A 12,481-nucleotide genomic window follows, 5' to 3' on the forward strand; every position below is an offset into this window, starting at 1 on the left:
ACTAGATGTTAACATCCACTTTTTTTTTTTTTCTCGTTTTAAACCATAAAACCATTTTAATTATGAAATTAATTGCTTGCACGTGTAATAACTTTTATTTCTATCTGTACATAAGAAAATAACTGTTTATGTTTTATTTGGGCATGTTGTATATAATCATTTCGGTGAAATTTTATTAGAATACGTTCACGTGTTTGTAATGTTAGACACCAGAGAAATTAAACAAAATAGAAATATAGTTTGATAAACAAACATAAAAGTATTTACGATGAGTGACAGAAATAAATGAGGAAAGTACATTATAAAACTTAATACATTATTAACAAATTATTACAAACTATGCACATAAAAAAAAATGGTTACTTTCGGTACCCATTTTGCAAATATTGTGAGGTCCTTGAATTGTAATTGTGAAATATTACTTTTAGTAGTACCAGAAGAAGAGTAGAGCAACACTTTTGTTTAAAAGCAAAGCGGCTAAGCTAGCCGGGTGGGTATGCAAAGCCGAGCAAGCCGAGCCGGTGAGTGAGAGCAGTGTGGTGGAATGTGGGACCCACCTAAGTTTGATGGCTGAGTGTACGTAGCGGCTCGTGGTCCGGCGTGAGCTAGCCCAAATGATTAGCATTGCAAGTTGGGCTGAGTTGTGCGGAGCCCACTAAGGTAAGTGGGCCCAAGACGTGGTCCGTCTCGGCTTTTTTTGTTGGGAATTGGGAAATTGATCTTCCACACTCGACACACCCTTTAGTGCAACAACACGTGCAATTTTAGGGCAGTGCCATTCATAATACCAATACAAACTTATTACTCACAACCTAATTATTCTTGTGGGTGTTTTCTTCAACCAAAATATTAATTACTTTGTCTTTTTAGCAAGAAAATATTAAAAATAATGGTGCAAAACTTAAGGACAAAAACGAATATGGATATAGGAACAAAACAAGGATTGTGGAAAAGGCTATGTTATAATTGGGTTTTGTGTGAGCGTGGGTATTATTTGCACCTCACAATAATAATACCACCAATAACTAAGAAATCTTCAAGGAATGAATCACCCATTAATCAATCTTAAAAAAATAAATAAATAAATAAATAAGAAAAATTGTAGTTGACTTTATAATGTGGGGTTGTGATTGAATGAAGTGGACCCTGTGATGAATCATCACTTGTGGGTGACGTGGCAAGGCAACCAATGGTGTTGGATGCGGCTTCTCAAATGCACATAGGGCCCCACCTCTGATATCACTACCTCGTTTACATCATGGATGTTTCGCACCATCCTAGGGTTCCTATTGGTTGCTTCTCTTCCACACTTTTATGCTATCCCACATGACAGTGTTGCCCTTTACACCACCCTTTATTTCCAAGGACCTTCGTCAGGTTTTGTGCCCTTCAGAGAGGGTAAAATGGGAATGTAGAGTTCCAAAATATATCACAAGAGCATGAAGAGTGTCGATACATACAGGTATGGTATACGGTACATGTGCAAACAGAAAAATAATTTCTAATCATGTTATATGTGACTATGATATACTCTGTACAGAAACTTTTATACCAAAATTTAGATAGTGTTATGAAGAATTTAATTCAATATCATAAAATTAGATCGGTATTTATTTATATATTATAAGTTTGTTTTATTTTTTATCAATAAAGATCTCTAACACATTTATTTATTATGAAACTAGACATTAGTGAATGGTTTGATAAGGGTCTTATAACAAGTGAAATCATAGACTCAGCAAACAATAAATATTACTACCATTAGTAATTCAAGTGTGAGTCTAAGTCCCATATTGGTTAAAAATAAGAAAATGAAGTACTATATAAGGATAAAGACCCATAAACTCATCGTCTTAACTGAGAATGGTGTCAATGCCTTATGTGATTAAGGCTCAGGTCTCATTAGTGATTTATGATTCATGGTAAACACGAGATATGAAGAAAAGGAAAGAATTTGTTTTTAAAAAACTGAAACGAAGAGAAGGATCAGGTGGTTTTTGTTGGGTGACAAAGATGAAAATATGGACACCGTTGACATGGTTCTAGGAAACAAAGCAGTGTGGAGAGTATATTATTTTATTTTCCGTGGGGGAACCTAGAGGCCATTACTCATTTACAAGAACAAGAAGATGAAGCTTCCATGTGAATGGAAAAAAGTATTGGGTCGTCTATGTCTGTTGAACAAAGTCATCATTTTTCATAAGACACTTGGAGAAATGAATGATCCTCGTATCAGAGTGAGCCCAGAAAAACATGAGTGAGTTGTTAAAAGAGAAGAAGAAAAGATTATTTATGTGTGTGTATTCAGGATTTGTCAACTTATTTCATGAATGAAAGAAAAGGTCGTGGAAGTAGGCTCTGGGGTTAATGATTTTAATAATTGTGTTAATTTTGCAGTTTCCACAGTGTCATCACCTTGTTTTCAGAAAATGGTATTACCTAATATAAAGTTAGATGATTACATGTTGATTTATGGTGTGCCACCTTAAAAATGATAAAACCAATTATAACCGTAATAATATGAATACGATATAGATAGGATTAGAAGAAGAGTGTTTAGAATCATATTCAATAACTTTAGAGTACAGTGACTTATGCAATAAATTAATTGGTATTATTTTATTTTATTTTGGCTGTGTTTATGGTGTGAGCTCTTCATTATGTCATGCTCTCGTAGTAAAATGCGTGGAAAAATATTTTGAAGTCGTAATATAACCTTTCAATTACTGAAAAACTATAGTCATAATTAATTACATTGCTATTGATATCTAACTAAACATTATAATAGAGACGGCAATGAAATAGCTTCACTAGCTACAACTTTTGAAAAATAAAATAAAATAAAATAAAAATAAAAATAAAAATAAAAATAGAGCTACGCTTGACTTTTATCTATCGTATATATAATTAGTTAAAGGTCAACTTTTAAATGGAGAGATACTTTGTCCATAACTTATAAGGTCATGATCCCACTCGTTGTATGGTTAGTAAACTTTAGATTTTTTTTTTTACTAATTAATAATATTTTAAAAATGAATAATAAAATATTTTGTAAAAGGTCTTACATTTAACATTTTCTATATATTTGTGCATGAATAAGAACCCTTCTTAATTTCAAGTGCTACATTTGTCACACATACAAATTTATTAATATTCACTGGTTTATGGCATGTGATTTCTCGCAAAATTGATGCTATGTTTAAAGTTAAACAAACACACACTGAATATTTTATGCCCTTTCAGCTAAAGATTAGAAAAATTGTTAGAATCACTTCATTAATTAATTTCCATGCACCATACTTATCAAATATCATAATAACCGTTAGGCAACGACGGTGATGTTTACCTGAAAATTGTTCTGAATAGTCTCGACTCATGGACACTAAAAAAATATTATGGGTAATCAAATTAGTTAAAGGAAATTAAATTAAAAAAATAGTTTATGCCCACCAAATTGAAACTAAAAACTCATTCATGCAAACCCAACTATGAAGAGGAAAAAAAGAAAAAAAATATAATTCATATAATAAATTTATAGAAAATTTTGGTATAATATTTTGGAAGAAACTAAGATTGTAGAAACACAAGCTCTCAAAGTGCATGCTTTCTTTATTCCTCCATTCCTGTGTCAACATTCTTTCTGTTTTTCTTTTTCTATGAATCTTCTTTGTTAGTTACGCATGCAAATTAATGCTTTCTTGCTTATCTTTTTAAGATAACCATAATCCGTACGTTTCACGTTCTTGGCCTTTTCCATGGAAATACGCTTGTTTAAGGTTGTCTATTTAACGCTCTTTTGTATGATATTGATGCATGTATGTATAATGAGTTAGTTAACCCTTTCCTCTTCTTCCAAGCAATATTCAGTAGACAGAGAGAACATGGGTTTTCCGCAAAGGTTAAGGTTAGTGTTGATGATAAAAGTGTTGTTATTGATGAGTTGTGTAAATGTAAGGGGTTTGCAGCATAATTATGGAGAAGCCTTGTCAAAGAGCATATTATTCTTTGAAGGTCAGAGATCAGGGAAGCTGCCACCAACACAGAGAATGACTTGGAGGAAGGATTCTGCACTTCATGATCTCTATCTTCTCCCCCCACATACTCCTACTGCATTTCCTTTCCCTCACAAAGTAATTACTCCACTTTCACTTCTTCTATTCCATCATTTCTCTCCTATTTTCTTCGTGACTACATCGATTAGAAATAAGATAAATATATATAATATATAATGTATCAGTTATAGTTATGATCATTAAGAGATTGTGATTTTATATGGTTATATGATATTAGTATTACACATTTGACACCAATTTGACACAAAAACTTTAAGGAAATAGTGTTATAAGTCCTTATTCTTATATAATGTTTAATTTTATCTAATGTGAGACTTTGACTCACACTTGGACTATTCTAAACAGTTTTATGATTATGGGATTTAGTCCTAATACTCTTTATCTTCCATTGCAATGCTCCGTTGTACTCTTTCTCGACACACAAGAGACACAATTATAATACGTAACTTGGCCCTAATGGGAAAATATGGTGCATGATATTATAAGGGTTAAATGGCTCTTTGTTTTGTCATAAGACTCGTTTAAAGTTAGAATTAGGTTTAGGAAATTGGAAATAAATGTGAAGAAGCATAGGGAATGGTATTGGCTTTGGAACTCGGTTTTCGATGAATTTGATATGAATAAATTAAGTGATTAAGAAGATGATTAAGAAGATGATTTGGCAATGCAATGAATGACCCATGATGATGAACACGTAACAGGTTGACTTGGTTGGGGGTTACTACGATGCTGGTGACAACGTGAAATTCAACTTTCCAATGGCATTTTCAACGACGATGCTGGCGTGGAGTGTAATCGAGTTCGGAAAATTCATGGGTCCAGATCTTAAACATGCATTAGACGCTATTCGTTGGGGCACGGAGTATTTTCTGAAAGCCACAAGCATCCCTGGAATAGTGTTTGCACAAGTTGGTGACCCTTATGCTGATCATAACTGCTGGGAGAGACCTGAAGACATGGACACCCCCAGAACAGCCTTTGCTGTTAGCAGGGACCACCCTGGCTCTGAAGTTTCTGCAGAGATTGCAGCAGCACTTGCAGCTTCTTCTATTGTGTTCAGGAAATATCACACTGCTTATTCTGCAAGACTTCTTCAAAGAGCCATAATGGTATAAATATTTATCCATACAACTTCAGGAATTCAAGTGTGAGTCTAAATTGTACATTGACTAAAAATGAGAAAGTAGAGTACTATATAAAAATAAAGACCCATAAATTCATTGGTTTTGGATTGAGAGTGGTGTCAATACCTTATATGGTTGGACTCAGGTCTCATTGGTGTTTGATCTCCCCAAAAACCTAACAACACATTCGATACTTAATTTATAGATTTTTCTTCGGAATCAGGTTTTCGAATTTGCTGATAGATACAGAGGATCATACAATGACAGTCTGGGAGAGTGGGTATGCCCATTCTATTGTGATTTTGGTGGCTACCTGGTATGTCAAGATTCTAGTGTTACAAACATTGCCAATGGTTTTAGAAAGAAATTGCTTACATAATCTTTCGATGATGTATATAATAACATAGGACGAATTGGTGTGGGGAGCAGCATGGTTGTTGAAGGCTACTAAGCGCCCTTATTACTTGGATTACATTCATCAAAATATTCATAATCTGAAAAACTTTGCTGAATTTGGATGGGACACGAAGGACGCTGGCATCAACGTGCTTCTTTCAAAGGTATATATAGAAATGTATGTAACTTAATGATTCTTCCGATATTAGTCTAAGTTTCATAAATAGAGCACTTATAAGATCCAAATTTATTGTCTTAAAATTTTAGGTTAAGAATGGTATTAATATATTTTATGTGATTGAACTCAAGTCTCATTTCGGTGATCTTCCTTCTCTTTACACCTAACAGATTCTTTATGATTTTCTGACCATGATCACTGGCAGCTTCTAATTAATAGCAGCTCAAATTCTAAGCCTTTCATCTTCAATGCGGACAAGTTTGTGTGTGGTGTGGTGCCTGAATCACCTTCAGTATCAGTCAAATACTCTCCTGGTATATTAATTAATTACACATAAATCTAAAGCTTATATAAACACATTACTGTACATTCGATCCTATGATTGGCAAGTTTGCATCATTGGATTCAGAATCTTTTCCTGTTGATTATTTGACACAATTAATTACATTTTTGAGAAATTAATTAGGTGGCCTTCTATTCAAGCCTGGGGGAAGTAACTTACAGCATACAACAGCAATCTCGTTCCTGTTTCTGGTTTATGCTGGCTATATGAAGAAGACAAACAAAGAGATTGACTGTGGTGGAGAAGTTTTTGCTTCTCCAACCCGACTTAAACAAATAGCAAGAAGCCAGGTATATATTTTCGTGAGTGCAATCTATGTAATGTAGCAGAGAATAATCATAAGAACTAAAAAAAAGTAAATAACATAATTGATGGTGCAGGTGGATTACATACTGGGAAGCAATCCACTCAATATGTCATACATGATTGGATATGGAGCAAAATACCCTGAAAAAATACATCATCGTGCGTCGTCATTGCCATCCGTGGATGAGTACCCTCCTCACATTGGTTGTAAAGAAGGATCATTTTATTTTGAAAGCCAAAATCCAAATCCCAATTTGCTCGCAGGAGCTGTTGTGGGAGGACCTTATTCGAACGATTTATACGCAGATTCTCGAGTAGATTTTGCACACTCTGAACCTACAACATACATCAATGCACCCCTTGTGGGTGTTTTTGCCTACTTCAATTCACATTCATCCTAAACAACCAAACTCTTTCCTAATTTCTTTCTAACTTCTATTAATAATAAATACTATTTGTCTTAATTTCAGTATTCCTTCCCGATTTTCTTTTCATGTTTGCTAGAGACACCCAACAAAATTTCAACCGTCGTCAGACATGTTTATTCTTGAGTTACTGAAGAAGTTAAAAAAACCAGCATGTCCCGTGCACCCACCACCACAATTCAAAACCAACATCAGCTTCAACACCTCACCATCATCACAATTTATATTCTCAATATGTTTTTAGTTATTCAAATCAAATTGGATCTTATAATATGAAAATATAAAATGAAAACTTACTATAATACCATAATATATCATAGTAATTTGCTATAAATTTAATTTATCATTGGAGGAATCTAACTTCAATAATATAATTTTGCAAACTATGCGATCACACCATAAATATTTTCCACAAAAATAAAGGTATTTTTTTTATCAAATTGGAGTAATTTGCTCATGAAATTATAATCCAACATTTAAAAAAATTGCTATCAACTTAAAAAAATTTGAGTGGATTTAATTTGAAGTCACGCCGACAATTTATTTGATTCTATGTATACAAAAAATATAACTCCTATTTAAATCTAAGAAAAATATAAAAATAAAGTCAAAATGATAAGATAATATAATAATTTGGAGAAATAATGATTTGGTTGGGGTTAGAAGGAAGGGTGGTAGAGGTCGTTTTCGATTCCCCCGGTGTCAAAAACTTGGCTCGTAATACCAGTTCCAGCAAAACGTCTGACAGTATCACTCGGCAAACTTGCATTTTGAAACTGTGGAAGATAAATGGAATCTCCAGTACTATATTGATCAACAATGGCTTCACCTATGTTATCTCCACCTTGTTGTATTGAATGAGAACCATGATCCACATTCATACCAAAGTTGTAATTCTGGGAGACAAAAGTTGGATTTCCAGAAATTATTGTGGAAGATGGTTGAAAGTTCAGTGGATACATTTGATTATGATGCATATCATTTATCTTAAGCATAGTGGGATTGTGAACTAGCGATGTATCATTATCTAGAGTTCCCAGTTGAGAATTTTGGATATTGGCAATGTTAGTAAAGGTTGCAAAAGGATGATGATCATTTGCCAAAGCTTGCTCTACATGAAAATTGTCAACAAGTTGCTCTTTTGAAAAATTTTCGGTAATGGCAATGTTACCAAATCTTGCTAAAGGATTATCATGTGCCAAAGCTTCCTCTTCCATGTTACCTATAAAACCAGGATGAAAATTTGTCATTGGAGTAGCAAAACAAGGTTGGAAGTGAACTCTTTCAACTGCACACATCCTTGGTTCTGTGTTCCATGACATGTCATTCTGTGGTGGTTGTTGTTGCTCTATTTGTGTCCCTGAAACTAACGACATGTCATGTTGTTGTGGTTGCGGTTGCTGATGCGCTATTTGTCTCCATGGAAACAATGGCATGTCATTTTGTTGTGGTTGTGGTTGCTCTATTTGTATCTGTGAAACGAGAGACATGTCATTCTGTTGTGGATGTTGTTGTATTTGTCTCGCTGAGTCGAATGACATGTCATTATGTTGCTGTTGCTCTTTCTGTTTCTGCTGTCTCAAAGAGTTTCTGTATTTCTGGCCATCAAAAATTTCAATTCACATTTAGCCACTATGAGTAGCAACAAAATAATGATGAAATATAAAAAGAAAATAAAATGTACATAGAAACTAACCTGCAAATGACTAGCAACATGTCCTCTTTCCAAACCAGGGACATTCATGGCTACAAGAATTTTCTTTGGGACAACATCTAAAACAAATAAAGTAAAAAAAAGTGAAACTGTGAATACCAACGAAGAGATGCAAATATTGATGAATAGAGAAAAACAACACATCATACTTTCAATTCCAATTTTTTGGATAGCATTGAGAAAAACACCATGCAGTTTTTCATCCCATACAACACGACGAGGCTTCTTGGCTGGGGGTGAATTACATGATTCATCAACATCATGGCCTTCTTCGAAATTGTTATTGCTCCTACGAAGCATCGATGAAGCCAAATCAGAATTATCACTTATTCCTCTTATTAAGCAACCAGTATCCTTTTGCGACGGATCTTCACTTGTGCACTTCCACAAACTCTTCAGCTAGAACTCATTCAAAGGTTTAGTCCAATAATCATGAGCTCCAAGTTTGAGCGCTCTCACTCTGGAAGCCCCACTATCATTCGAAGACATCACTGCAAATAATTCTTTATCAGTAAAACAAGTAAAAAACTCGAAAACTTGAGTGAAATATATAGGACTAGTTGCTTACATATCAGAGGAACATTAATTTGTTCTTTTTTGAGAAAATTTAGAAATTCATAGCCATCCATGATCGGCATATCAACCTCTATGAGTATATAATCAATACACACTTTTCTTTCCTTTAATGCATTCACAGTAGTTAGAGATTCAGAGGATGCCAGAACTGCACACAACATTAAAACCATCAACATGAGAAAAAATAAACCTATCTCTTAAGAAATAATTATGAATAAAATATGTATATCTAACCTTGAACACCATCTTGGTTGCATGTTTTCGTGATGAATTGAAGAACGGTTAAGTCAGTGTCGATGGCAAGAATAGTGATAGTTGATGGGACTTGAAGAAGTGTGCCCTGAATGTGAATTGCAGAAGAAGAAATATTGGCCATGGCTTTGCAGTGTCACCTTAGAATGCAGAGAAAGAAAGCAAGTGAAAGAAAAAGATGTGTAAAGTAAGGTTCGTTAACATGTAATTTATAACACTCAAAGTCAACAGAAGCCATCATCTTTTAATTTGTAAATCATATTTCTCATTTATCTATCTTTATCTTTATCTATATCTATATCTATATCTATATCAATATAAAAATAAATAAAAATTACAGCTAAGAGAGTACCTTTTCAATAATAATAATAATAATAATAATAATAATATTTAGCTCAACTAATAATATGTTTAATAAATGACTATCAACTTATTGTATAAGTGATATGATTAATTAGAGATGAATGTGGATATATATTTATCTTTTTGAACAAAAATAACTCCGGTCAAAAAAATTATATATATGGCAAATTTGAAAAATTAAAAAAAAATTAAAGTTGGAATCGGTTAATTTAAGAAATACTGAACTAAAATCTTAAAATTTCAAATAAGAGAAGATAAAATTAAAAAATATATTTTATTAGTAAATTAAAAATTAATAAAATATTGTAATATGATGCATTACATCTACAATTCTTATTAATCAAAAGATTATTAAGTATGATGTATTAAAATATATTTAAGATTTGTAAAAAAATATTAGATTTATATTAAAGTTAAAAAAATTACTAAAATTATCGGTAGATAAATTGTTCATTGTTGATAAAAGACCTTCAAAAGTTAATGTTCTGAATTTTACTTAATGTCATTCAAATGTTATATTTTAGTATATAAACGAGTATTCTTATTATCGTGAGAAATATTTCTCAATTATATTAAAAAGATATCATTTTTAAATAAATTTCTGTTAAACTAGAGAAAGTTTTAAAATTATAATAAAAAATAAAATAAAACTGAACTTTTTTACAAGAAACGATAGGTAGATTTTGTAAAAAGATTCAATTTAGAAAAAAAAAACAAATTAGTTAGTTGATTAGTTGGTTTCTAAATGAAGAGAATTACTAGATGTAAGGTTATCTTCTACATCAACTGGCTAGTTACAACAGTTATTATTTACATTTAGCGTATTGAATTCTTTTAGATTTAGTTCCTGTTAATAAAATAATGTTATATTTTAACAGGTGGATTTTTAAGTAAATATCAACAAAAATTTGCTACTATTAATTTATTATATTAACTTTAATGTAATCTATTCATATATTTATTTATCTTTTTTTAATATTAAATAGTTTGACTATACAAAGAGTCGGGCGTTTAAATTATTAAAAATCAATTCATACCCTTGACGTCTTATAGCAAAATAAATTTATAAATAAGCAATCATAAATTATACATTACAAAGGTCTATAATTATGTAACTTGGAATTTAAATTTATCTTATAATGGTAAGACAACAAAAATAAATAACAACACATACATTTGAAAACCTCTTAATATGTTTCAATACTTAACATGATTTTCAAAAATTGAAAGAGTGCAAGTAAATCAACATGTTATGTGTGTTATTGATGATTTAATATTTATTTTTTGATTAAAAAAATACATATACATAAGTAAGTAATATATATCACGTTACTGTATTCAGTTTAAGTATTAAAATTGAAATTTGTGGCTTAATTAACCCGTACATGAACAAATTTGGTTTAATTTAATTTAAACCCTAAACAAATTTAATCTAAAATGATTGAATAACTTTGGTCGTATCGACATTGCAGATAACATGTAATGTAACTAAAAATATTTTTCATTCTCATATTTTAAGAATTAAAAGTATGATATAATGTAATTAAAATGTTTGTTTTGTTGATTAGACTAATGTATTATTCAAATAGGTATCCAGTTATCACGATTAAAAAATATTAATTAGTTTCTTTTTGAAAACCTCTTAAAAAATAGGAAATTTTATTCGGTGGAGTAAAAAATTGCATAATACTTCAATTTTACACAAGAATATATCTTAGCTTATATATGATACTAATTGATGTATTTTATAGAAACAATATTGATATCGGATATTGAACAATTTTGTGACTTAACCCGTACATGAATAAATTTAGTTTAATTTAAACATTAAAGAAATGATGGGATTATAATTAACTTTGCTTCTATCGACTTTGCTGATAGCATGTGCCTGTATTCCAATAAAAATATTTTTTAAAACTTTTTGAGACTCAAACTTTTATAATTAAAAGTAGAAGTGACAAAACGGATCAGTTCCGCCTGTTTTGACCCGGTCTGTATGTGACTCATTAAAATGGATCAGGTCGGACTGGCCCGTCAAACAAAAATAGGCCAATAATCACAACCCGTCCTATATAAGACGGACTAACGGGTCGGAGCGGGCTGGCCCGTCCAATTTTTTTTTTTTTAAAAAGTTTTTTAATTTGTTTTTAAATATTTTAAATTTTTTATTTTGTAAATTTGTTTATATATACATCTAAATTATTATTAAAGTCATATTTAATCAAATAAAATATTTTTAAACTTTTAATTTATTAGTTAATGTTTTTAATTAGATAAGTTAAAATAACTATTAAATTTACATATTAAATTATTCAATTATAACTAACAATTCAAACTTAATTTGTAGGTGTTAATGATTTAAATTACAATATTATTATATTTTTATACATTTAAAATATATAATATAAAAATTTAATTTTTTTAATTACTTTTATTTTATCTTATCTTCTTAAAACGGGTCAACGGACCAGGACGGGTTGACCCGTCAAGTTGACAGGTTGGACGGAATGAGTCAGAACGGACTGACAGGTTGAAATGTTCAATCTAACCCGTTCCCTTTAACACAGGCTGACGGGCTGGCCCGTTTGATCCAACCCGTTTTTTCACCCCTAACTAAAAGTGTATTACTATTATTCAAATGATTACTTTGTTGATTAAATTAATATATTCTTCAAATAGGCATCAAGTCATCAGGATTATAAAATATATTGATTAGTTTATTTTTCAAAAC

The 12,481-nt window shown here is 31.4% G+C and overlaps 1 protein-coding gene across 1 annotated transcript; it reads left to right on the top strand.

The window, feature by feature from the left end:
• The first annotated feature begins 3,867 nt into the window (after window positions 1-3,867).
• On the top strand, window positions 3,868-6,892 carry LOC114170669 (endoglucanase 8-like). Its single transcript, XM_028056193.1, has 7 exons — window positions 3,868-4,130; window positions 4,775-5,182; window positions 5,421-5,513; window positions 5,605-5,757; window positions 5,977-6,085; window positions 6,238-6,404; window positions 6,495-6,892. The coding sequence occupies exons 1-7, from the start codon at window positions 3,882-3,884 to the stop codon at window positions 6,819-6,821; spliced, it is 1,506 nt and encodes a 501-aa protein (XP_027911994.1). The 5' UTR covers window positions 3,868-3,881; the 3' UTR covers window positions 6,822-6,892.
• Window positions 6,893-12,481: the final 5,589 nt, after the last annotated feature.

Source organism: Vigna unguiculata, chromosome 11, assembly GCF_004118075.2.
Source record: "Vigna unguiculata cultivar IT97K-499-35 chromosome 11, ASM411807v1, whole genome shotgun sequence".
In the NCBI taxonomy this organism is placed as follows: Eukaryota; Viridiplantae; Streptophyta; class Magnoliopsida; order Fabales; family Fabaceae; genus Vigna; species Vigna unguiculata.

Coding starts and splice junctions, on each gene's coding strand:
- LOC114170669 (XM_028056193.1), top strand. CDS start 3,882: ATGGGTTTTCCGCAAAGGTTAAGGTTAGTGTTGATGATAAAAGTGTTG. Junction 5,183..5,420: donor TTCTTCAAAGAGCCATAATG/GTATAAATATTT, acceptor CTTCGGAATCAG/GTTTTCGAATTTGCTGATAG. Junction 5,758..5,976: donor TCAACGTGCTTCTTTCAAAG/GTATATATAGAA, acceptor GATCACTGGCAG/CTTCTAATTAATAGCAGCTC.